At 43.3% G+C, this 26,392-nt stretch overlaps 2 protein-coding genes across 4 annotated transcripts; both read left to right on the top strand.

Annotated features, from left to right (window-relative positions):
* The first annotated feature begins 2,909 nt into the window (after positions 1-2,909).
* LOC135451548 (C->U-editing enzyme APOBEC-1-like) lies at positions 2,910-12,870 on the top strand. 3 transcript variants are annotated; one of them, XM_064720899.1, is made up of 4 exons: positions 2,910-3,126; positions 8,716-9,116; positions 9,659-9,774; positions 11,299-12,870. In XM_064720899.1, exons 2-4 carry the CDS (start codon positions 8,717-8,719, stop codon positions 11,311-11,313), a joined length of 531 nt encoding a protein of 176 aa, XP_064576969.1. In that variant the 5' UTR covers positions 2,910-3,126; position 8,716; the 3' UTR covers positions 11,314-12,870. The 3 variants fall into 3 exon arrangements, with proteins under 3 accessions (XP_064576969.1, XP_064576950.1, XP_064576960.1); XM_064720880.1 differs by having other exon boundaries at positions 2,965-3,277; XM_064720890.1 differs by lacking the exon at positions 2,910-3,126 and adding an exon at positions 3,133-3,277 and having other exon boundaries at positions 10,891-12,870.
* Positions 12,871-20,872: 8,002 nt separating this feature from the next.
* Positions 20,873-25,644, top strand: LOC135441335 (C->U-editing enzyme APOBEC-1-like). Its single transcript, XM_064700915.1, has 3 exons — positions 20,873-21,251; positions 23,044-23,162; positions 25,464-25,644. The coding sequence occupies exons 1-3, from the start codon at positions 20,873-20,875 to the stop codon at positions 25,488-25,490; spliced, it is 525 nt and encodes a 174-aa protein (XP_064556985.1). The 3' UTR covers positions 25,491-25,644.
* The last annotated feature ends 748 nt before the right edge of the window (positions 25,645-26,392 follow it).

Below are 26,392 nucleotides of genomic sequence, written 5' to 3'. Positions count from 1 at the left end.
AGTCACTGGAATGGGTCGTGTAAACAAACTCATTTTGCACATTATCTTGCAGGAAGATTTCCCATCAAATCTCTGCTGAGCCCATTCAGGCTGAGTGTCACCACCTTATCTTAAATGTGTAAGACACCTCAATCTGCAAGCTGCAAAGAAGTCCATTCCTTACTAACACAAGTTTTTCATTCCAAGTTAGGTGAGTTTATCACAACCTTGAAATTCATTAATTTCCACCATGAACTTCCATTTGTGTTCTGCTTGTTATGATAGAAGCGCATTCCTAGCAGACCTTACCTGGTGGTATTTGCGATCCTTTCCAGCTTTCAGAAGGTCGCCACAGATACTTACAGTACATTTACAAACAGACATGTCAAAATGAAGACGATGGCTTTACTGTGCATGTCTTTACTTCCTCTTCCAGGCCACACAAGACTTCCCATTGGGTTAGGGTGGCATACATTGCTTAGCCAACAGCCCACAGTGCTCCCTTTGTCTTTTCCAACCGGAGACAGGCGCCTTCTGAGGCAGCCAGCACCCAATCCAAGAGGGTTAGACAGGCTGATGTCAACATCTGGCAGCAGCTTCAGCATCAGTCCTGTAATCACTGGATCTCCTTGTCCCTCAGAAGAGAAAGTGCTCAGCAATTTTCTTCAGGTATTCCATAAAAAGAGAAATGGAAGCTGTAATCCTCATACTGTCAACTCGTGACATTTTGGGATATCCCAGGTAATGGGATATCCCAGGTAATGGGAAAAAGCCCCAGGGCCATTTCCTGGAGGGACAAATAGCTCTGTAGCTGTTGTAGTGAGGGCTGGCTCTGTGCATCCCGGCAGTGCTGAGTCTGAGGCGGCCTGCTGTCCTGGAGTGCTGGTGGCACGCAGAGTGTGCCATCGCTCGCCCTGGCGCAGGGCTGCTTCCTCCATGGGTCCTGCTGCCACCTGCTCCCCTGGGCTCCTCATCTGGGGAACACACCTGCAGAGCCTCTGCAGCGCTCTCCAGGCTTATCCAGTTCTTCTTGGATTAGGCTTGGTGTCCCATGACAGTATTTGTAATGTTTCCACACCTGATCAGGCAGCGCTGTGCCCAGCCAGGCTCAGCACGGAGCCAGCCGAGCCCCCTGCACCCACAGTGCAGTTAATCCACGAGCAGAACGCTGCTGAGTGGCTGGGAACTGCATCCACTCCTTGGTGTCTTCCCAGGATTGTGAGGTTTGCCTTGGAAGTGTTTTTGCAAGGGGGCTGGCACTGTTGCTGAGCTGCACTGTGCTCTTCCAGCATAGTGGTTAGGTGAACTAACCACCAAGTCCCTGTGTAGGACTTGGGAGCTACGATATTTCCTAAATATTTCCACAGAAAATTCCTATAACAACACTCAAAAAGACCATAAAGAAAGGCAGTGGGAGGGGTTGTTTTTACAAATCTCAAAATAAATGGATTTTGCCCCATTACACTCTTTTCCATATACTCATCAGTATCATAGAATACTCTGAATATTGGAGGGGACCCACAAGGATCAAATCTAAGTCCAATTCCAAGATGTATGCATCTTAGTGGCCTGGCCAGGATCACTTATGTGCAAGAGAGATGGTGCAGGGTACATACTGGTTCTCAGTGTTAGGAAAATTAATCCACAAACATCAGAGATTTATGTCCAAAAAGGAGACAGAGGAGTCCTTTTGCTTTATTTGAATAGAGAGAGAGGCCATGGGGCCTTCCTCTGGGGTCTCTCAAATTTTTGGAGGACATAGCTTCCCTTTTTCTCCTAATTTCGTGGGCACGTTTCCCTTCTCTCTTTCCACATTGGCTGAGGTACTGAAGATTTCCCTCTAATGTATAACCCTCCTGTTATAAGTAATAAATGATAAAGCCAAATCAACAATCAGTAAAAAAGGTTTTTATTTCACGACTGAGATTTGGTCTCCGATAGCCCAAATCAAAGGGGCAGCGTCGAGCCCGGGATCGGCGCTGGGTGAACACAGATCCGACCTCTGCTGCTTGGGATCCCCTCTGTTCACCAGTGCTGTCTCTGCCGGGCTGCTTTTATACGGTTTTTTCTGCCTGGGGCAGAGTTTCTCCCATTCTTCTCCTGCTTCACATATTCATGTAGTTTCCTTTTCTCTGTGCTGGGCTGGGCTAAACCATTTCTGGGAAGTGAAGAATGAAGATTGTCGAGTTACAGGAACCTGGCATTGGGATGCACAACCTTGATGAATCTGACTATTCTGATCATAGATACTTATCGAGTATTCATCGCTTGGGTGTCTCTGGACTGTCCCGGGAAAGGGCCCATCTCTGCACGGAGCCAGGTCTTTTCGTTTGCTAATTAGGTTTTTTGCTCTTCACTGCTGTCTGTGATTTCACAATTTGTGAAGGAATCTCTTTCCCCTCATTGTTTTAAATCTTTAAGAATTTTTCGTAGAAGCACAACTTATTTCATGGATATTTTACACAGGCACGAATTATTCCATAACATATATATCACACTCCCTTTTAAATTTTAATTGATATGGAATTTAGGGGTTTTTCTTCCCCATTGTTTCTTTCATGTTTCAATGTCTAATTTCATTTATCAGCCAACCTAAAGTTTATTTATAAAAGCAAATACATTTTTCCGTTCATCAATCAGTGGAATCTTTCCCATTGTTTCTTTTATCTCCTAGTGCTAGTTTTATCCACCAGCAGACTCACAGCTTTGTAAAGAATCCTCTATTCCTCTTATCAGTAGGCAAAGCCTGACAAGACATGAGTTAACCAACAGCTGTTTTAATAAAATATTAATAGAAATAGGAGTGTAGACAACACGTAAGTCTAAGACCCCTTCAGATGCTGGGCACGCCGTGTTCAGGCAGCATTGTTCAGGACCAGAAGGGGGTAACCCTGTTGTTTTGGTAGGGAGGGTGACAAAGCTTTGCTGACACTTTGTGAGCGAAGTCTCCCATGAGTGGTATTGGTGAGCACAAAGTTGTGACAGAGAGATCTGGCAGCACACAAGGCAGGAGCACTGTGCTTTCCACTGAGCTGAGCTGGGAGCTCCTCAGGCCCCCCGCAGCCCAGCCGAGGCGGGAGGAAAGGAGGCGGGAGCCCTGCTGGGGGCAGGCGGGTTTGGATACGTCATTCCCAGGCACCAGCTGAGGTCAGGCAAAGTTCTCCGATCTCTTTTTTCCCGCTCCCCTGCGCCAGCGGAGCCCGGGGTGTGCCTTGTGCTGGGGCAGGGACAGCAGGGAGGGCAGCGCCGCCAGAGCCCGCCGCGAACGAGAAGCCATGTACCGCAGAAGGATGAGAGGGTAAAAGAAACTAGAAAAAAAAGGAAAAAGCAGTCCAGCTTCAGCTCTGTGTTGTTGCTGCTGCTGCGACCCAAGGGCGTCCCTGGCTGTGCAGCCCCGGGAGGGGAAGGGAGGGAGGGAGGGAGCGAGAGCTTTGTGTCCCTGCGGGCTCGGGACGGGCCGTGCTGGTGGCGCTGGGAAAGGGCGAGGGCAGCGCTGGTCCCTGAGCGGGACCTCGGTGCCCTCTGTCACTGCCGTGCCCCCGAGCTGCACTGGGCTCCCAGCCTGCTGGGGAAGCTCCCGGTGGCTTGGAAGCTGTTCCGGGAGCCATAAAGCAGTGAGGAGCGGCGGGCACTGCGGAAAGCCCCGGCAAGTGTTGGGGTGTCGGGGCAGGGCTGGGCGGGAACTGGCGGGCCCCGACGCCGGGCTGCCAGAGGGGCTGGAAGTGTCTCAGAGAATTTTCTGTTCCAGGGAAGGGGAAGTTTTAATGCAAGTAAGAAAAGAAGTAAAGAAGTGTAAAGAATTGTTATAAATGAGAAGCATGACTAGGCCAATATTCAAGCAGCAATCAATTTATTAATTAATATGGTAAAGTATGAGCAATACAGTGCTGGGTACAGCGGGAGAAGTTTTCCCTCCAACTGCACATAGTTGAGGCTTACAGATATTTATAGGGGTACTCATAACCTTTCTCAGCAGTTTCTATTCCCTATTTTTACATCACAGTTCTATACACTATTGTGATTTAGTTTTTCTCAGGATGTATCCCAGAAAGGAGTATCCCCAGATGGTGGGGGTCCGGTTTCCGAAAGAAGAAAGACAAATCCCATCTGGTGAAGTCCAGCTCCCCAGATGTGGGCCCACCTTTTAATTGCAAGGACTATTGTTGGGGAGGATGGAACAGGAAAGCCTTATAAATATGATTGCCTGGCAAAAGATTTTGAGAATATAGAAACTATAAGCGAGATTGAAATGAAAGCAAGTTTTGAGATCCCTTAGTTACTGAACAACTGGAAAACAATGGTGTGGCCAGCCGAAGGTAATCCCCTCTTGATGAAACGATGCCCTCTGCAAGCAGGCAGGTCCAAGGGTCAGAGCAGACCCTGCAGCTTGGCAGATAGGGCCCAAATGTTGCCTTCTGATATAAGGCAAAGTGACCTGGTTTCGAGGAGCAGCACGGTGACCCAAACTCACCAGGGTCGCTCGGGCCAAAGAGCACGCAGATACCAATGTGGCAGACGGTCAAAGGCCTTTATTGCCTCATCTCGTGGGGTTTTATAGTCTAAGGGGCTTCTCTACATCAGAGGGGGTCTGCAGTACTATCTATGTTAAGAAGGAGTGGAAAGTTACCAGCATTACTATCTTTGGGGGGCTACATTCCCAGTTACATTCCTAGGGTGATCTCTTATCTCAGGGGACTGGGGGAAAAGGAATCCTGCCGCTTTCCGTCACACCGCGTGATCTTCCGATCGCCTGTCCCTATCTACCACATCCAAAGAGTAAGATTTAGGGTTTAAAATGTAACACAGTATGGTAATGTAGTGGTTCTTATAGGTTGTATGGAAATGTTATAGGATATGCATGCTGTAGGTGGATTGGTTGATGAGAATCTGAATATTCAACACTAAAGATGATTTATTGTATTGTAACGGGAACTTCGCTCTCTTCTGCACTTCTTTTTCTTCCTCTCTTCTTCTTCCTCTCTTTCCTGGCTCTCTTCCTCCTCTCTTCCTCTTCTCTTTTTGCGCTCACCTCTGCACTTCTTCACCCCTTCCTTTCTACATGCTCTCCGCTCTTAAACCTTTAACTCTCTCAACTCTCTTACACTTTAAGCCTCTCTTCTCTCGGGCCTGCTCCGAGCTGCGGTGGCAGCTCCCAGCGGGCCCTTCACCCATGCCCTTTGTAATAAACTGCAAGTTCCACGGCCTGGCTTCAAAGAGATCTCGTCTCCATCCGTCCGTCCCGACCGTGCTCGACCCCCGTCACTGCTACAGACTCTCCCACAGACTGTCTTACAGGCTATAAATCTCATAACAGCGATGTCCAGCTTCCCTTGGTCGAAACTATTGATCCTTGAGTTGATGTTCACCTTCCTTTCTCAAGCTGCTTTTCGCTGTTTTGTTAAGGTGTGAGATAAGCATGGTTCCTTTTAATATATTCTAAAGCTATAGTTTCAAAGATCCTTACTACAAGCAATATTCTAAAATTATACTTCAAAAGGTTATTATTGGAAAACTCTTTAAGGCTTAGCTACAAGCAAAGAGCAACATCCTTAATGCTTTAATTCAAATGCTCCTAAATCAACTAAGGTTAATTGAAAACAAAGGATAGGTTCAAAGGCCTTCTTCCATGCTTTACTTTCCTCAGTTATTATTAGAATTCATCTTTTTAACTGTCCCATGGTCGGTTTCCACACATATTACAATCAGAAATACACACATTGCCTGTATGTACCTGACACGAAACACAGCTGTGTACTTCACAGAATGCACTTGGTAAAGAAGTGCCTCGGTTGTGCAAAGCATTAGCAAATGACAAAAAAATGTGGATTAGAGAAGTTTTGACAAATTTATGCTCATGTATTTTTAGACATTGTCATTATTACTGGTATTATCGTGCAATGAGCAGAGTTTTAAATAATTTCTAATAGAATGTGTTAGAGGAAGGAAGGAAAATATTAAATGTCTATGATGATGCGGCTTATTACACTGTTTTTGTAAGATATTCGTATTAGGAGCTGTTTTGTGAATTTTAAAATAACCTCATCGCATTCCTGTTCAAGTTATGGATGGTGGGACCATACAATAGGAAATATAGAATTACCACATTTTAAAATGTATTTTGTAATCAGTCAATACATCTTCAAGGTTTAATGTACGTTTACATAGCAGCTGCATATTAATAAAAAAGAAAATAAAGCCTAGGAGATAGTTATGTAGCTGTCATCCCTCTGTCATTTTCTGCCCTAATTCCTCTAAACATTTTGGGGTACAGTCCATTTTTCATATTATCAGTCATACTTTACAGTGCATTTCTCTGCAGCTCTCAAATTCTGAAAGGATTACAAGTTCACCTCTATGAGATTGATGCACCTAATTTAGAAAGAAAAATTATGTTCTCTTCTTTATAGCTTTAATTATTTGCTAACTATGAATTTTATCTCATATTTGTATCAATAGCTGTTATGTGACTGATTTTTTGTGTACTGTGCATGACAATGCTGAACACTTGGTGATAACTACAAACACTTTAAAAAAGAGTCGAGATGATTGCATTAATTGGGGCAATGTATCTGTAAACTCAAAATGTAAGTATTCTCTTATCTGACTTCGGGGAGAAAAATGAATAGTGCCTTTCTGTATATATTCTATAGTATGTGAGTGTTTTATCACACTTTTAAAATTTCTCATTTGTCCTTCTGGTAGTGTTGTTTAAATTTTCATTAATCTACTATTTAAAAATAGCAAGTAATAGCTGTAGCAAATATTAATAAGAATGCAGACTTCTGGTTATATTTTACTAAGCCGATTACACCATAAATTTCACTCGGCTCAACACATCCCTAAGGTGTCTGTATCTTGAAGATTAGTGTATTTCAAGATTGTTCTAAAGAAATAGCTTTATGTCCCTGAACACAGGACACCCATTACAGTAGCTTGTCCAGAGTGTGCATTTTATGGTCAAAACAGTGGCAAGAGGGTACTTAAAACCTATTTAAGTAAGACTTGGAAGTTTTAACTTGTGTGTTATAATCAGATGGGAACATCTACAGGTACCTTTGAATGAATTAAATCTCTGTAATCTGTTGTGACATTGCTTTCCAAAACCTTAAAGTTATCTTCTGTAAAAATTAGGTTAACTGAACTTGGCTTGAATATTGGGAGTTTAATGAATTTTCTTTGGTGAATTTCAACCAGTCATATATATATTTTATATATTTATTGTGAACATATGATATAATTATATTATGTATATGTTCCCTAAAAATTGAGTTTTACAGAAATTTAAGCTAAAAGACGTTAACTTCCAAATAACATAATATAAATAGAAAAAAAGCATCTCTTTAAACACCTTAAACAAGAAAGCATAAAATTTGAGTCTGTGCTTCAGTTTGCCCCTCTTAGTGTTTTTTTTTAACAAGCTACTAAAGGAATTAGGTATAATAAAATAGTTACTCCTGTACCATAATTAAACATTTGGTTACATTTACATTTACTTTTACATTTACATTAACATTTGCATAAATTCAATAGAAAGTCTGATAAATAAATCTGCATGTGGGGTTTCTTTGGTTGGAATAAATGGAGTTTACGTGGAGAAGATCGAGAGAGACACGCCCCGTGGTTTATAAACTGCTTCCTGTGCGTATTTTAGAGTGCAGGAGGCTGGGATGAGGAAGGAGACAGGGTAAGAAGACAACGGCTTCTGACTGACTCAGATACTTTTTTGCATAGGTGATAAGTCCTGCAGATAGAGAATATGTGACAGTTACTTTTTCTGCAAGATTTCATTTGTCCGTGGCTTAGACTGGGGGGTTTTGCAACTTTTTTTGTTGTGCTTTTTGTTTGTTGGTTTGGTTTGGGTTTTGGTTTGTTTGTGGGTTTTTGTAACTAATGAGTACTAATCTATAAATCAATTTACAGGCTTGTTGCTTCTCTCTTTGGAATCTGATCAGTTGTCTACTGTATTTACTCTGAATTATTCTAATGTGAAAAAACATATATCTGAGGTGCTTTCTCATATAAATCTCTATATTAGGCAATTGTACAAAGGCTACATAGTGCCTCTCGAGGCTTCATAGTTTATGCATTATGGATAATTACTGAGCATAAAAGATATATTGAAGACTACTGGCAGTTTTTGCATAGGTCCTTAACTAGCAGTATTTAGAAGTCCTTTCTGAACTCAGAAAATATCCATCCTGGGAGTTGCATTTTTTTGCATAAAGCACTTATTTCCTCTTCTCTCAAGCAGGACAGTGCTGACTGTGCTAATCCTTATGAAAGTACAAACAGCAAGAGAATCTAGTAAGGAAAAATATTCAGCTTCATAGTGCATTTATTATTATTTTTTTTGTATTAGTTTCTACGAAATTCACAACAGCTCCCTACATTGGAAAGAGCTACATAGGAGCCTTGTAAAAATGTCTGACAAAAAAAAAAAATATAGAGAGCTTTTAGAAACACTCCCACTGATGGGGAAGAGGACAGGCATCGGGAGGGGGAAGTTAGTGAAAGTTCTGCTTGCAGCTGTGGAGGAGGGGAGGATTAACAGTTCGGGGTTTGGTTCCTTTAGTTCCTTTACCCTGCCTGGTTCTTGCCTCTCTGTTTTCCTTGCGTTGCTGTCTGGTGCTTTGCCCTTCTCAGTTCTCCTCTGATTTCCTCCACCCCTTTTTAATGGAGTACTAGTGAAAACAAAGCTGTGACCAGGGATTCCTGGAATTTTCTCTTCTGTTTCAGCATGTATATCTCTAAGAGAGCATTAAGAAAACACTTTGATCCCCGTGAGTATCCAAAGGAGACATACCTACTGTGCGAGCTGGAGTGGCGTGGGGGCATCAGATCTTGGAAACACTGGGTCAGAAATGACGATGTCAACGATTGCCATGCAGAACAGTACTTCCTGGAGGAAATCTTTGAGCCAAGATGCTACAATATCTGTGACATGACCTGGTACCTGTCCTATAGCCCCTGCTGGAAGTGCTGTGATGTAATTCGGGATTTCCTGGAGGAGCAGACCAACGTGAACATCTACATACATGTGGCACGTCTCTACTATGTAAACCACCCAAACAACTGCAGGGCCCTCAGGGAACTTAACAGCTTGGAGAATGTGACCATTGAAGCCATGGAAGCCGAAGGCAAGGTTTCCCATGCTTTGTGGGATTGGGGAGGGGTAAGCTGGTGAACTTTGTGCATGGGTGAATTTGGTATGGGCTTGCTTCTATGGTGCCCCGTGTCTACTCAGCTTCTTCGGGAGCACAACCATCACCATGCAATGAATGAGAGTCACATCCCAAAAAAGGGGTTTAAGTAGTGCAGGAGAAGACGGGCAGGACCCTTAGCAACCAGATATCTATGAAAATTCTCTTTTGTTTAGAGATACCATCCTTATGTCACTCCTGAGGGAATGGGAGATACGGTCCTTCTCCCTTGTCCTAAATGCAGTTGCTGGGACAAGGCTGGCTGAAGAGCTCCTTTGCAGTTAAGGGAGGGAAAGAAATGCCCAGAGTGAATGATATTGGTTCCAAATACGGAGTGGACAGCATCCATCAGCTGACCTATCCATGGCCAAGCTGTCTCTGTGATATAGACACAAGGAAGTGCTTAAGAAGTCGTGCTTCCTGAGCTTCTCTGGTATCTGAATAAACTCAGGTTAATTATCTTGCTTCTGTTTCTCCAGACTATGATTACTGTCGGGACACCTTCATACAGCGAGGTGTCCACTGTGATTTCTCGCCCACGAGGTTTCAATCAGAGATACAGAGGAATCGTGTAAAGCTCGAAGACATCCTTCAGGTCAGTACACTCTGAGAGACAGAGGGAATCACATGAAATGATCTGCACTCTGGGGCAACTGAGCTGTAAAGAGCAGGAAAGAAGCCCTTGTTCACATGTAGCTCTAGTTGGACTGTAAAGAGTTCAGCTAGACTCTTGAGGCTTTTGAGAAAAGGAATGTACTAAAATCATGGGAACTATCTTGTCCCACTGGGAGAGAAGCACTGTGGATATTTTTCCATCTTACTGATGCCATCTTGGGTTTTGCCTTTTTTTCTTTTATATGTTCTCTGTATTCTTCGCACATAGACTTAGAGCTCTGTAGCCTATTATTGTATTCTAGCTAGTTTTCTCAGTACTTTCTGTGCCCTTTCCCTGGGCAGGGAGACAAAACAAATTCCAGAGCTCCAAGCCCCAGGGGTACAAGGCCTATATCCTATCTTGGTTCTTCCTGGGATCCAAGGTTGAGAACAAAGTCTTTGAGACACATTTTCATAAATAAATACAGCTAGTACCAAGGGAGGGCTCCAGAGAAGGAGCTTGACCTGGGGGAGAGGTGCATTACCACTTGTCCTCCTAACTGGGGCTTTTTATCAATTATGCTGATTTCCTAAAACAAATCAAAACTATATTCACCCTGTGTGGCAGGGTTTTTGTGGACATTGTCCATAACTGCCCCTGGAGGCCTCCAAATAAAAATCCACTTTTTTATCTTACCTCCTATACTAAAAATTATCTCAGATTTCATTTTTAGGTTGGAAAAGGCAACAATATTATGAAGGAAAACCTATGCAGTTTTTCTCCTTTGGGTTCCAGGGTGGGAAATTCCTTGATTTTTACTTCCAATTCCAGTCTCACCTCAGAAACCCTCCAGCAGATTCCTTTTTAACCTGGATCTGAGCATGGGTTTCAGTTTGCCAAATGGTGCCACTCAGCCCCTTTCTCTCAATGTCTGCAGTGGTCTGACCCCCCCAGTTACTGGGCCCTTGCATACTTCACTAAAGTCCCTGCTGGATGCCATTCAGTAACTTCTGTGGCTGGTTGGAAGGGTACAGTCTCTGTGAGGTGAGAAAAGCTGTTCAAAACACAACGCCTGCACCCTGGGAAAATTCAGCCTTTGCTTGTGTTTTGTGGCAGGCCTCCTGAAGGGCAGGGGAGAGAAAGCTGTGTTCAGCAAGAGTGCTGAAAGTTTGTGGCCCTGGAGACAAGACACTTTGCTTGGATGAACAGGTCCACGTCCTTGGCTGCGAAGGACTGTATTTTAAAAAAAAATATAGCGAAACTAATATAAGTACTTCAGCATTTTGATTTCCATGCATTAGAATTTTCTGACAAATGCTATTTTTAGTGATTGAGAGTGAAAGAAATCTGTGGCTATGTGAGTCATTGGTTGTTTGGGAAATCCATTTTATATGGCATATGTGGAAAAGTAACATCTTGGGCTATTACAACTAATAGCCTGCTTCTGCCATGTCCATTTCAAATCACAGCAGGTTCAAAGTGCAATTGGAGGACATAAATGCCATACTTCTATTTCCATTGCAGGATCTTCATTTGTAGAATCAAAGAATCACAGAATATCTCAAGCTGAAAGGGAGCCAAAAGATCATCAAGTCCTTCTCCTCCCATGACTACCTAAAACTAAACAACATGACTAAAATCTTCATCCATGTTATAAACATTTATGTAGTAGTTGGTTTTCACTATAATTTGTTTAGTTTAATTATAAAATTGTAATTGTTTTTAGATAATTAGTGTAAGTTTCAAATTGCTTTTAAGTGTGGTAAAATTTGTAAGTGCTTGTGGGAACATAAAAGGAGAAATAAGGCTTTTAACGTAAAAGGCTTTTAAAAGATGGAAGTGGGCTTGCAAAAGGTGTCTTTTAAGATATGATTATTATTGCAAAATGTATATCTAAGATAGCATAAGTGAAAAGCAGAAGGCCATAAAGGAAGAGTTCCAAGCTTAAAATGGCATCAGAAGAGCACCCTAGACTGCTGATGTCTGCGACTATTGAATTGTGCAAATGCTGCAAAAATCTGAAGCAAGATTGTCATCAACCAGCCCGAAATAAATCTGCAAAATCTTCTGAGGAGGTAACACCACTGTAACAGTATAGAGATCTGCAGACAGAAGAGGTGGGTGTGCCTGGCTGTGGCCGTGCACCCAGCGTGCGCTGTAAGTTTTGCTTTGTGATTATCCCCTATCATCATTTACTAAAACTCTTAAAAATTTAAGAGGAGTGCACTTTGTTTCTGATATCAGTGAAGAATCTTTTCCTAATGTTCTGGCTGAACATCCACTAATGCAGCTTCATTCCATTTACACCAGTCCTATCAGTGATCCGTGGTCTCAGGATTACATAAATTTCAGGATTACCTGGTCCCAAGTGGAGAATGTAGTACTTACTCTTGTAATATTTCATACAATTGGTGACTGCTCAGCTCTTCAGTATCCAGATCTCTCTGCAGGGCCTCTTTACCCTCAAGGGAATCCACAAATCCTCCTAGTTTAGTATCATCGGCAAGATTACTTAATTTTGGTTCCTACATTTGATTCCCCCATTCAGATGATTTTTAAGAACATTGAAGATCATTGGCTGTAAAACTGAGCCCCAGGGAGCCCCAGCGGTGGCAGGTCACCAGCCTGATGTACACCCTTTGGCTGTAATTTTTTGAGCCATCAGCCAGCTGCTCACCCAGAGCCCTCTGGACTTATCTCGCTGTGTGCTGGACATTTTACCCTGGAGGTGAAGTGCTGAGGCCTGAACCAGGATCCTTGAGCCTCATTAACAAAGTGCTATTAGCAATATGATATCATTTTTTTGGTGAAACATGTATTCACCTTTCTGTATTTAGAATCTGGACAAGGCCAGGTCTGTTTTGGACTACATCTATTTTTTCTATCTTTCCTTCTTCCTTTCTCCCTCTGCTTAAAAGTTCAAGTCACTGCTGCCACAGGCTGCCCAGAGATGGCTGTTGCCACCTGTTGTTCAGAAAGGTTAAATCTGCAGAAATTCAGGCTGTTCAGAAAGGTTTGAGTTATTGCTGCTACAGACTGTTAAACTGATCATACAGTTTTAATTCCTGCAGCCTATAAATAAAACTTTCTAACTGATGGCTTGGTGTTGTTTTGCCTTAATTTAGCCCAAGGCTATTCCAGATGTTGGCTACCTCAGAGGAGGTGGTCCAGACATCCCTCTCAGGACCTGATAATTGTCTCTCAGAATACAGAATGTCTTCTCCACAACTTTACCAGGCACTGAAGTGAGACTGACAGGGTGTAATCACCAGGGTCTTCCTTCTTACCATTCTTGAAACATTGGAACAGCACTGTCATCTTCCACTTGGCCCGGAACCTTTCCAGACTCCCAAGGCTATTGAAAAACAATGCAAGGTCCTGCAATGATATTGGTCAGCTCATTCAGTGCCTTGGAATGGATCCCATATGGATTCAGGCCCCATAGATTTGTGCTCATCCATCTGGGGCAGCCACTCTTGAACCAGTTCAAAGTTGTCTCTGAGTTATCATCCCCTCAGCTGCACTCTTCTGTGTTGGGGTCCCAGGGCCCATCATCAGGCAAGAGATGGGCAGGATGCCAAAAGGAGCGTCTCTGGAGACCTGCTATCCTCTCAGATAGCCTTGTTTCCTACCTCATGATTCCAGAGGAACAGAAGTGAACTTAAAACCACAGAAAATGCCTCACTGGGGCAGAAAGCACAGTGCAGACACTGTATCTAGCAGTGACAGAGGGACTGTTTTTCACAGAGAGCAGGCAATCCTGGCCACCAGCTGTGGTTTGTCATTATCTGTCCCACTAGCTCAATACCCACAATGACTGCATTTGGGAGCCCTGCATCTCACCTTCAGTGTCTGTTTATGGACCTACTTTCACCCTGTCCTGCCATCTGCATCCACAGTTTACTGGAGCAGAACATTCCAAAATCTTATAGTTAGCCATGTAAATAAGCACTTGTCACTGTTTTAAACTGATCAACTAATCACAGTAAGTGTCAGTTCTTGCTGTAATAATGTCTCATCATTAATCACTGAAACACGTCTGCATTTGATAGACTCTGCTAACCTAGAGGATTTCCCACTGTTTCAGTGGGAGCTCTGACATGTAACCAAGAGCAGCACTTGATTTTAAAATGCAGCTTCAAAAATCCACAGGTGCTCAGTTCAACAGAAGCAAATCCCCCATCCACCAAGAGCTGTGACTGTGGAATGATAATTACAGTACCCATGGTCATGGCATTTCAGCATCTCCACTCAGATAGCTAAAAGAAGTAATTATTTTTATTTGCAAGTCCATCCTGGAAGTGGGCCACTAGATACATCCACTGGAAACTCCTTGTGCTTTTAAGATGTTTTTAAAGAGGCAGGGAAAACTGATCACACAAGTTGCTATGGGGGGCTGGGAAAGAGAAACACAGATGATGTGAAACTGCTGAACAGAATGTATAAAGTGGACCAAGTGTTTCCCTTTCAGTCTCCAATCTGCTGGCACAGGCTGCCAAACAAAGGGTATCAGAGTGTAATCTTCCCAGCAGCTTTGGGGGTGGTTGTTGATGCCCTGTCTGTGCCAAGGCTCCTTTTCCTTAGTCCTTGTTTACACTGTCCTGTTGGCTTTGTCTTGCCAGGCTCAGCCCATTCACATTGCAACCAGGTTTTGCTCAAAGCAAGCTTGTGACATTCCAAGGTCACGAGCAAAGAACCCCAAGTTGTTTTCACAAAAAAAAAAGAACAAAATTATTATTATGGTTATCTTGACCGCTCTCACTTGCAGCTTCCACTGACACACTGCCCAGGAACTGATATGGTCCGGAATGAAGAAAATTAACTCCATCCTTGATGGTGCCCAATGGTTGCAATGCCTGGTCCTGGTAGATATTTTCTGCTTTTGATGGAGGTTTTGCCTCCCATGACAGCTACACTTTCCAGGTGAATTTTGGAGAGAGTTTAACCATATATTGTTGTCATTGAGCTATCCCTGAGTGCTTGGAAAAGAAAATCTCAGAGCTGCAAGTTCCTAGAGCTGCTCTGAACACTCTCCTTGGTACAAGCCATAGAAAATCATTGCTTCTCTCAAGTGAAATCCACCTGGTTATGTTGTCCCCCTCATATTTAAAACTCTGGTGGTTGTGTGGTGGCTGACTCAGGCTCTCAAGCAGGGCATGGGCACTAATCCCCACAGGGTCTGGGGTACTTGTTCTGCTTCGTGCTTTGACAGAGTGCGTGCCTTGAAACAAAGACACAGAAAGGAAGCAAAATAAATATATAGAACTACTGTGACACAAAGTAGTGTGAGAAGGCTGTAGAAGGACTGCTTAGAGTAGAAAAGCTTTCCAAAATAGTTAAGTAAAACAAGATACTTGCAGCTTGTTCTTTTCACACTGACTCCTCATGAAGTATCTTTAATGAGCTGGGAAATTTCTACAACCTCACCAGCTGTGAAAGAATTCCATTACAAGGATATCAGGATGTTTTGTTACCCAGGTGAGCACGCAGATAAGCCCTTCCCACGAGCCAATTATTTTTCACTTTGCCTGCATCAGAGCTCTGCCTGCACATCCTTGTGGCTGGCTGCCATGCCACCTCACTGATCAGAGTCAGCCTCATAAAGCTCACCCAGCAGTGGCAGGGTGCCACCAGTTATCTTGATCTCTTATGTTTCGGTTTCCGCACATGGAGGCTGAACAAGAGTCTCAGCAAAGTGTGGTGACTGTGCAGGCTGCAGAAGAAATGAAAGCAAAGGTACTGGGAGAGATAAAAGAGTCATGGGTGGGTGTGCTTATCAGAGTTGCAAAGTAATATGCTGCCAAGGAGGTGTATTTGGGTATCTACAAGCTTGTTTTTATATGCATTATTGCATTATTGTGCATACACATATCTGTAAATATCTGTAAGTATCTTCATGAGTGTGAGCTCATAGGTTCATACATAAACACATTTTAGCCTTCTTTAAATGTGGAGGCCACAGAATAAATCTCAAAAGGCTCTGTGTGGTTTTTCTTTCCATAAAAAAATATAGATACCCACTGAGAAAACTCCATTAAATCCAAGTAAACACACAGTGGATTTTCTTTTGACTGTCGAACGTGTCAGCAGCAGAACACCTGAACTAACACAGAATTTACCATTTCAAATTAAGTCCAGGAGGCAGCCTGTTAGTGGAGGCTGAGACCTAAGCCTCTGTGGTATAAACCCCAGGATTTTGTCACATTTAAATTTAACCTTTCTCTTTGCTTCCAGACTTCCACTTGGTGTTTCTCACCTCTTTCCAATAGATCATCCAGCTAGAGAATAGGCACCTGTAAAATCCTCAGAGATTTGCAAATTAGGATTTTAGCTGACTCAAGCCTTGTCCCTTTTTGTCTTCTTTGATGTCTGATTTAACTTTCCTTCTGTGCTCCTCTCTCTCCTCTAACCTGTCCATCTTCCCAAATTTCTTCCATATGTTTCCATTTCTAGGACTCTGTCTCAGCCCAAATTTGTTATCAGATGCACATCTTGGGTTTTGAGTGTCAGATAGCTAAAAGATGCTCGAGAAAAGGGAGTGTAATAGTCATGCTGCAGACCTGTTTTGCTGCAATCTCTTTCCTGGGAGACATCTGAAGGGACCTAACTCTCTGATGCTCTGTCCTCCTCTCTGTCACCCAGTGTGCATCCTGGAGGCCCTTTGTAAAATGTTCTGAAGAAACTGTGATGCTTTTAGGTTATTTTCCCTGCTGAATCTCATCATATTTATACAGCATGTCTCTACTACCACCAAAGGGAATATTCTCATGAAGGTCTAAGGAACCTGGTGTTTAAAGGAGGCATGAGTAAGTGTCTGTCCACCATTCTATGTACCCTTTGCTGTGTATGTTCCTCCAAAATGCATTCAGGTTCACAGGGCATATACCTGGAGTGATTGAGATATATTCAGATGTTACCAATAGCTCAGCATCACAAACTACCTCTGCATTCATCTCTTACGTTACCTTAAGCAGTTTCTGTAAGGGGACATAATTGACTGCATGAGAATTAGAATAAAAATTTTTATCACAGTTGTTTGAGTAATACAAGACTCCACCTATATAGATAACCCTTGCTACAGGCACGTAGCAATTTGAAGGGATACTGGATCGCTGCTGGTTGCTCATAAAAATCAAAGAACAGGTGTCCCACCTAGTTGTATGATCCTTATGAAGGTCTTCATCCTCCTGTTGACTCACTGAAGCCTAGTCCTCACAAACAGAATGTACAAGTTCTTCTAGAAGTATGAAAATTCACTCGTGTGGCAGCCTCGTCTCCCTGATTTTATTTGGGCTAAAGCAACTACTAAATTGAGAAGGGATTAGTCTTCTCACATTTGGCTAACAGAGCAATATTTCCAATAATTTTTTCATTTTGTCTTTCCACCATCTCGTACAGCACATTCAGCTTCCTGCAAACACCTGAAAGTGTGGTGTTTGCTGATTCCTTGCTTGGATATTTTTCCTTCTCCACTTTCTGTGGCACATTGCTGGTTTTCTGTCAGGAATCACTGCTGCCAATCAAGCCAGTCCTTGCAGATCAGACTAATCATCTCTAAGCCTAATTCACCCCTGCTTATTTGTAAATATGTACTGTAAGGACGGGGCAGTGAAGGGAGTTCTGCAGCACCAAGCATTCCTCTCTCAACGAGGATCACACCCATGAACTCAAAACCATATTAGCCAATCATGGTTTTGTTTCAACAATCCCTTGAGTGTTTGACTTGCTCCCCTTCACTCTTCTGTGGTAGGAAATAGTGCAACCACCAGGGAACAGCTCTGTGCTGACAAGGGAGGAGTGACCTTGGAGCAGAAGAGGCCCCGAGGGCAGAGTCAGTGTTGGCACTGCCTGATGCCTGCCACCACCACTCTTCTCCTTGACAGAGAGTCCTGCCAGTGCCTGAATCCCCACTCCCTCTGAACTTCACCATTCGTGCACGCTTCCAGGTTGTTCTCTGCCCTGGTGGAAAACCAAACACTTTTTAACAACAGAATACTGAGAGCTTGCTGCAGAGAATACAAATAAATCACTCCCTTAGCTTTAAAATCCCACATCCGGCTTGGCACCAAGGAAGGCAATCTCTACATTGTGCATCAGGCCAAAAATAATTTTGTCACAAAACCAGAAAAAAATGTGAGTGACAGAGACTGACACTACCTAAGGCATTCTTTTGTAATCCCTTTCCTCTGCAAGCTAGTTTTGGGTGTGTCAGAGGAAAGCTTCTCACTAGAAACCAGCATCGTTTCAGTAATTTTTCAGGTTAAATGGGAAATATTTTTTTGCTGCATCTTGTGAGAGTTACAGAATCACAGTAAGGTGATCACAGTGAGGTGGTGCCCAGTTAATAATGCTGAGCAGATTTCTCGGGGCACTGGAAGATACCTGCTCTATTTGCATCAGTGAACTGATGTCATGATCAGTGTCCGCATGAGTACAGAGATCTTCTCAGCTGAGATATTTCAAAAATATCTGGATGTTCCCTCACAACACGGTGTCCACTTCCAAACTCTCCTGGCTGGTGGGAAGCTTGCTTAGAGTCAGCCTGAGAGTGGCTGCCCAGTCACTGACCACAGCTCAGAGGTCACACACATGGAGTGTCTGCTTGATTCTGTGAGGACTCAGGCTCAAGGGGGTGTCAGCAGTGCTTGGAGCTCCACGGGAGAAGTCCCACCAAGGGAAATGGCAGTGACCACCACACCCGCTGCAGTTCCACAGGCTCGCGGGTTCTGCACATGATGTCTTCTGTTTGCTCTTCCCACTGGCCTCTGCTCAACTTCCTCGTGGCATCTGGGTGTCAGAAAAGTGACGTGCCATGCCACAGCTGTGTGGCTTGGTGCCATTTGTGTAGATGTTTTTCCCTCTCATCACACTGGGGTGACTAGAGAAGATTTGCTCTCCTGTTCTGGAGCCAGAGTTTAAAAAGAAATGTAATTTCTGTCTGCACTTCAAAAAGTGGCTCACCTGTTAGGTACCTGCAAGGAAATCTTGTACTCAAGGCCAGATCAGTTTCTGAGTGGGATCACCCCCATTTGCAGTTCTTTGCTGCCAGGGTCTTGCTTTCAGCTTCAGCCAGCTGGATAGTACAAATGTGAAGAAAATCTCCATAAGGAAATGCTCAGCTAATCAGCAGCATTAATAGGGCCCAAAGATCAGTATTATGATTCAGGAATAGAAACTGAAACTAATGTAAGGCTTATAAATGCACACCAGTCTCCCAGGAAGCAATACACAAATCCAGAAATACCCATGGCTGCTGTCAGTGCCAGAGGTAAGTACATTTATGTGAAAGGCAGGCCTATTTCTCGATAATCAAGAAATTTACTGTAGCTGTATCTAAAGAACTGGAGTATAGAGACAAATGTGTGTTGTTGGCACGAGGATACATAGGAGACAGATGTGAATTTGTGTTTTATATCTTTGAATACATTACTGTATCTTGAGTCTTGGGGCCAGCTTCAAACTATTAACATAATTTTTTAACCTTGGTATGGCAAGAAGAATTCAAAATCCAAAATAACTTTTACTGAGAAAAGAGATCTCAAAGGCATTTAAGAATGGAGCAATTTAGTTATCTTATGTATTAATCTATTTTATTTTCATTGTGATAAATAACTAGAATATTCTTCTTAAAGAAACAGGGCAATAAGGCTGTGCTAGTAGTTGATCACATCTCTGTTGATGTGGAAAACTATTTTCTTCATGTTAAAATGTAATTTTACTCTGTATAAGTCAGAATTTCTCATCTTCAAGAGCTAAGCTGCAGAAAAATGCCTTTAGTATCTTAATTCTAAGGATATTTAAAAAGAAATCTTTATTATATTATGCATAATTCATAAAAACAAAAAAGAAAAAGAAAATTAATTATTTTTCATATATATATACTTAAAATTAAAAAAGAATATTTTATCAAATAAAATGACGGTTCCTCGATCCTTAAGTTTCCTGTTGGTGGATTTTTACAAAATAAATAAGTTGCCTTGATCACCTGCAAATGTTTTCCTCTAGACCCTCAACTGGGAAGGGATGAATAAGTCATGGGGCCAAAGCTGCTTGCCACTATGGAAGATAAAATGTGTATAATCAGGCAGGGCTGTGTTGCCACCCTGTACGTATTTGTTACTCTCCTTTCTGTACAGGTATTTTTTTCCTTGGCACTGATTATATTCTTTTTTTAGTTTTTTAGAAACTTACAGATTAAGTAAAGATGGGAAGTCAGTTGTGGAAATGTTTTTGCCTGGATTGCCAAGATTATGAGTACCAATGAGAAAATGGCTCAAGCTTTGCCTGTTCTCATAGAAGTGGTTTGGAAAATTTAAAGGGATAAGACATTTGATTCTGCTCTTTGATTAGTCAGGGAAAAACAGATTCAGTACTGCTGAAATCAGGGAATTTAAACTTGAGTATTTACACAATCAACCATAATGTGCTAAACTGAGCAAGGATTTGTGTGCAAAATGGTTTAAAACAACCATCAAGTTCAACTTCCAGGTAGGAGTCCACACCTCCTGCATCCCAGAGTGCCTATCCTGCTGTGCTGTGATTACTTATTGACCCCTTTTAGAGAAAAGAGATTTGAGAGGGTGTGTATAGAACTGAAAGGTGTCTGGACAGAAAGGGTAGAGGCAATTTTATTTTCTGACCTGCTCTCCTCAGTGATTCACAAATCTTTTCTACACAGGTCCCTCATCCAGAGAGAACAACCAAGGGTAAGAGATGTAGCTCTGCCACTCACTGCTGCCTGAGCCACTTGGCAATTTCCAGACACACCCTTTTGCCTTGTTTTATTCTTACTATCCCTTTCCTCAATCTTCCTTTTCCAGTTGCCTTACTGCTTTGACTGGTGCTGATCTCTGAGGGGCGATGAGTTTGCTTACCCACCCAACAGTTCTTGAGGAGGTGCTGGGGGCGTTCTCAAGCTTTCATCAAATTCCAGCTCTAGATCGCTAAATTGCAACATTCCTCAAGCTGCTCATTTCTGATGGGAAAAGCTGGGAGTGGGAGTCCTGGCTGACATTGAGAGTAGGCAATGCACAATGGGACCAAACATCATTGAAGTGCTGGGATCACAGTACTGCTGGTACTCTTCTTCAGGTGGAAGATGCAGCCAGAAGACTTCCAAAGAAATTATTCACCTAGACAAAATGGACGGGTGTACCTGCTGTATGAAATCAGGTGGAGAAGCGGTTCCATCTGGAGGAACTGGTGCTCAAACAATCCTGAACAACATGCTGAAGTCAACTTCCTGGAAAATCATTTCAATGACAGGCCACAAACTCCTTGCTCCATCACCTGGTTCCTTTCAGCTAGTCCCTGTGGAAACTGCTGCAGAAGGATTCTGGAGTTCCTGAGGTCACACCCTAACGTAACCTTGGTAATTTGTGCAGCCAAGCTGTTCAGGCACCTCGATATCCGGAACCGACGAGGCCTCCGCAGCCTGATGATGAATGGAGTCGCTATACGTATCATGAACCTTGAAGGTAACCCAGACACTCTGTCTAAGTGTGGACTGAAAGTTCTGGGATTATGTGCACTCTTGGTTTGTAACAGAGGTCATGGCTGGCTTTGGGGAGTGTTATAAATGATCAAGGAGAAAGCCGAATTAATTACTGCAAAGCATTTTATTTTCATGACTGAAAACACGGTCCTCGAAAGCCACAGCCAAAGAGTCAGCGTCGGGCCCGGGATCAGCGCTGGGTGAACCAAGATCCGACCTCTATGGCATCAGACCTCCCTCTGTTCACGAATGCCGTCGCCAGCAAGGCTGTTTTATAGAGTTTTTTGTGCCTGAGGGAGAGGTGCCCCGATTCTTTTGTCACCTCGCATATGTATGAAGTTTCTTTCACTGTGCAGGGTTGGACAATCGCTGTTTCTTGGATGGTGTCGGGTGCTGATCATGTCTGGAGAAGTTGGGTATTCAGATGTATGTTCTTGATGACTTCTGTTATCTTGATTGATGACATTTATCAAGTGCTGATGATCCTTGGGTGTTCCGGTGTGGTTCCAGGAGAAGCCCATCTCCACACTAGCCACATCTTTTTACTTGTTAACAAGGCATTCTTTCCTGCTGCCACCAGGAGTGTCGCAACTTCGGTGTGGTAATCTGTCTCTGGGCTGTCCGTGGTCAGAGGCTCGTTGGATGTTTAATTTATTTTACAATTTTGGTTTTTATACATTTTCCCCCTAAGCATGAATTATTTCACATTGCATATTACAGGGAGGATTAGTGACTGCAAAAATGTCACTCTCTTCTGCCTTATTTCTTCCCCAGTCTTCTCCGGTACAGCAGCAGGACCAGCATGGTCATTTCCTCTTGCCAAATCCAAGATGAAGGGCTGGAGGTTTCTCTAGCTATGCACACCTCCTTTATAGGCAATGTAAAATCCTGTCCCTTCTAGAATACACATGCAGATCAGCTTGCCAGCTGCATCAAGTAATTGATTTCCCTTGGTAGCGAGAGAAGAGTAGGAAACTTGTCTAAAGGACACTTTCAAATGATGCGCCACAGAAGATGTGTCTTGCCTTTTTGTTGTGTGTATCTTGCTTGCCTGGTAATGTTTGGCTGTAAAAACAGTCCAGACAAGCAGCTCACAAAAAGGAATGTATATTTGAAGAGACGAATCTCACACACCTGTGTGGATATTTACCACTGGAGTGTGGAGCTATGAAACCCACTGGATCAAATGTAATCTTAAAGGACATTTACTTAATATTGGGGGTGCTGTCCCTGGGATTATAGCACCAGAGCATTGTCAGAAGTTCTGGCCATCCTATCAACGCTAAGATCAATATGAAACTGCTAAATGTTAGTGTGTTCACTCCATCTTTCCCCTTATCATTTGGATAAGTCAGACAGATTCATGATTGAAGCAACTTGTCTTACCAAAGCTGTGTTCTCAAGCACAAGGCTGCCAAAAGGAGAGCCTGACCAGCTCTGACTGCCTGTCCCACTTCCCTTTTCACTCCTGCCACTTGCTGATTCCTTCTCTCTTGGCTTTATGCCAGAGCATGCTATTTGTGATAAGGGTTACCCAAGCCACCACAATGATCAATTTCTCTCTCTGGCAATTCATTTTTAGACATATTGCTACTCTGTAGAGTTTTGGTTCCCCTTTCCACTAACTTATTTGTGTAGTTATTTGTGCACACCTTGTATGAATATCTTTGTCCTTTGCTGTATTCTTACTGAGAAACAAATGACTCACTGACATGTTAATGAAGAAAGAACTGGGCATCCTTTCATCAGGAGTGACTGGGTATCTCTCTTCTTAGATTACAGGTACTGCTGGAGAAATTTTGTTGCACACCAACCTGGACAAGATGATTATTGGCCCCAGAACGTCACTTTATACTTCATTTTGAATAGCATAGAACTCTTACATATCTTTTTGGTAAGTAGACACCTGAAAAAAACCACCAGGAGCAAAAATAAATGCAAAAAAAAAAAAATCCAAGGAAAAGGAGATTTGGATGATCCCCTCAATGGTGTTAACAGAAATTATAGTAGGAAAAATAAGCATAGGCTTGAAGCTTCATAAACAGAGAGCAAAGCAGGCAAGAGATTGCCAGAGGACTATGCTGCAACATTGTGCCTTTTTGTCCAGGAGCAGAGAAGAGATTGAGCGCTACTCTCAGATTTTAACTAAGAAAAGGGTACATTATTTCAACCTTTTGCATGAATCAGCTACCAGTTCATTAGCTTGCAGCTTACCGGAGCTGTTTGACCCCAGAAGCTCCTTCAGCTCTGTAATCATTATTCAAGTATTCTCTTTTTGCCTCAGGACAGGGCCATGGATTTCAGTTAAGTTCTGAGCAAGTTCAAAAGCCCAGATGGGTGGATTTACCTTCAGGATAAGAGTTTACATATTAGAGTACAATAGGACCAAGATCTGCTTTCCATTTTTCTTGCAATCCATACAACTGCAGAAGTTATTTGTACAGCCTGATATCCTACTCAGAAAGAGGAAGTGGTCTACTGAACAGGAGAGCAGACCAGGACTGGAGTAAACTGTGGGGCTCAGCCACCCTTTGGGGGGCAAGCAAGCTCTTGCTTGAACTGGTCCCTCTGTGCAAAATGGATGGCAGGAGGCAGAGGAAGGGATGCACAAAACTGCTGGCAGGGACTTAGAGTCACAGACACAAACCTAACCCGTTTGTAGGATTGCCTTGTTTTATTTCTGGCTGAGGAAAAGGTGCACATTCACCTCATTTCAGTTCCATCCACCCCCAACATTACACAGGGCTTTCAGTACCTCAAGACCTGACCTTTCCATTTCTTGCCTGAGTAAGATGTTCAGGTGACAGGATACACAGTCAGTAGCGATGTCCAGTCAATCAGCTGATCTAACAAAGTGCTTTATGCAATGTAATGGTTTAGGAGATGTTTTCCCCTTGGCTTTCAGCCTTTCTGAGTCTCCTAATGCCTGAGATGATTAAATAATTTAGCAGCTTACGCACGATCGGGGCACGGTGCGATGCCTGCCGGGAGCTGAGCAGAGCTGGCTGCTCAGTGCTCCTCAGTGCTGACAAACTGCTGCTGACTCAGCACGGGCCCCTACAGCGGTACAAGGGCAATCTGCCCTTCAGGCCTTGGTTTAAAGAGCCAGCCAACAAATTGCCTGTCCCAGCAAGGCAACCTTGGTGATTTCTGCAGAGTCCTGCCGGCTGGGAAGCCTGCTGGAAGTCAGGCACTTGCTGAACTGCCCTGCTGTCTCAGCTAAACACAAGCCACCCCTCAAATGATTGTGCACAGGGCCCATCATCAGTAGTTCTAACCACCAACCCTCCACATAAGGAATGGGAATGTCTGTGTGCTCAGCCCCTTTGAACATCCTGCCCCGTTTTACTAATCATGCAGAGGTGTAATGAGGTGAGTGAGTTCCAGGCATGTGCTCCAGAGAAACGCTCACGGTTGCAGCAAGCCCTGGCCTCGCTGGCAGAAGAAAAACACTGAGCAACCAGAGGGGATTTGGTGGAGTCCCACTGCAAAGGGCAGGGGATGGGGGCACTTGCCCTACGAGGAGAGGCTGAGTGAACAGGCTTTCCTTGACCTATAGAGAAGGTAGCTAAGTGGGAGCTTAGTGCAAACCTGCCGTTTTCCACTACATAAAGGCAGTAAAGACGTAGCCAAACTGTCCTCAGTGATGCACAGAGAGAAAACAGGGTGACACACACAAGCTGCAGTGAGAGAAATTCCAGCAGGATGGAAGGAAAACGTCTCTCCTGACAATGGTGCTGTGCTGGAACATGGAGAGGCTGTCACCTCCACTCCTGGAGACACTGAGAACTTCCCTCTGAGCTGCCAGGTCCAGCCTTGGAGTTAGCCATGCTGCAAACATTGTGTGCGACTAGAAACCTCTGGGGGGCCTTTCTAACACCCCAAAAAGTTTGCCTTTCCACAGGATCCAGCTCCACTTCCCCTGCATTCAGCTATGCAAGTTGCCACCTTTTAAATGTTTCTGTTTGTAAATGGTCTGTATTTCTAGGAGTGGCGTACATGGCACAGTAAATTATGAGGTGCTGCCCTGTTGTCTGGAAAAAGGTATCTTGAGGGAGATTATTTAACACATTGAAGGAGGATCAGAGTGATATCCTGGAGCAGATGCTTTATTGTCAAATTCTCTATCATGGTGAAGAGACAGCTTAAGCTTTTGGTATCAAAATTTTAATGTTTTTTTTTTCTTCCTCCGTAGGAGCTTCCTCCGTTTCTGGCAAACTGAATGCTAACAAGCCTCACCACCATGCTTTCAAGCTCAGTTTGTGCATCAATACAAGACCAGAAAAGCCAGTTGCTGGCAGTCTTTTCTTCTGCAGCCTTGCTAACTTTCTTGCTGCCACCAGAGCAGCAAGAAAGTTAGCTTATCACTGTCTCTTTTATCACTGTCTGGGCATTGCTAAGCATTGAACAGAACAGAAGGAGCGCATGAGAAGCCATCAGGAAGTGGGGATGGAGACCATGCCCCACAGTCAGGCCTTCCACGTCTGCAGATTCTGCAATCAGATTCTGCAAGGGTCCTCTTGAGAGGCCAGCATGTAATATATTTCATGCTCTGATCTGTTCCAAAAAAGTAATCAGCCGTGCGTTCTTGCTTTCAGAATTTCTTATAAAGATCTCTTTTATGGCTACGTGTATATGCTTCAGAATATATTTCATACTATTAGAGTATTTATGCAATACTGTTGTAATACTTCATTTTAAGGTTTTTTTATGAGTGTAAACTTTATTTATGACTGTAAAACCAGTGTAATAAAAGGGAAGATGTCAACATTGTGGAAACTTTGCTTTTCTTGTTCAGCTCCTTGGTAGACATCCTTCCCTTGTAATGCCACACACTGGAGACATGGGTGTTCATTGCAAAGTGGAGAAACAAAGTAAAAAGTCTCTGCTTTTCCAGCTGGAAACACAGAGTGGAATGGTGAAATAGGAGATTTTGAAAGCTCTGAGCTCTCTCTACTGGAAGAAGGCAAAAAGAAGCTACAGGTGTGTTGGGTCTTGCAGTAGTTTTGAATTTGAGCAGCAAAAAATGTAGATCATCTGAATGAATCTTGTGGGGAGCTCCATGTGTCATGATTCCAGCCTCTTCAAGCAGGAGGCCTACTGTGTGATGCCACTGGGGAATGT

Source organism: Zonotrichia leucophrys, chromosome 1 (genome assembly GCF_028769735.1).
Source record: "Zonotrichia leucophrys gambelii isolate GWCS_2022_RI chromosome 1, RI_Zleu_2.0, whole genome shotgun sequence".
Taxonomy (NCBI): Eukaryota; Metazoa; Chordata; class Aves; order Passeriformes; family Passerellidae; genus Zonotrichia; species Zonotrichia leucophrys.
Note: the sequence above shows the minus strand (reverse complement) of the source record. Positions and strands in the feature narration are given on the sequence as shown.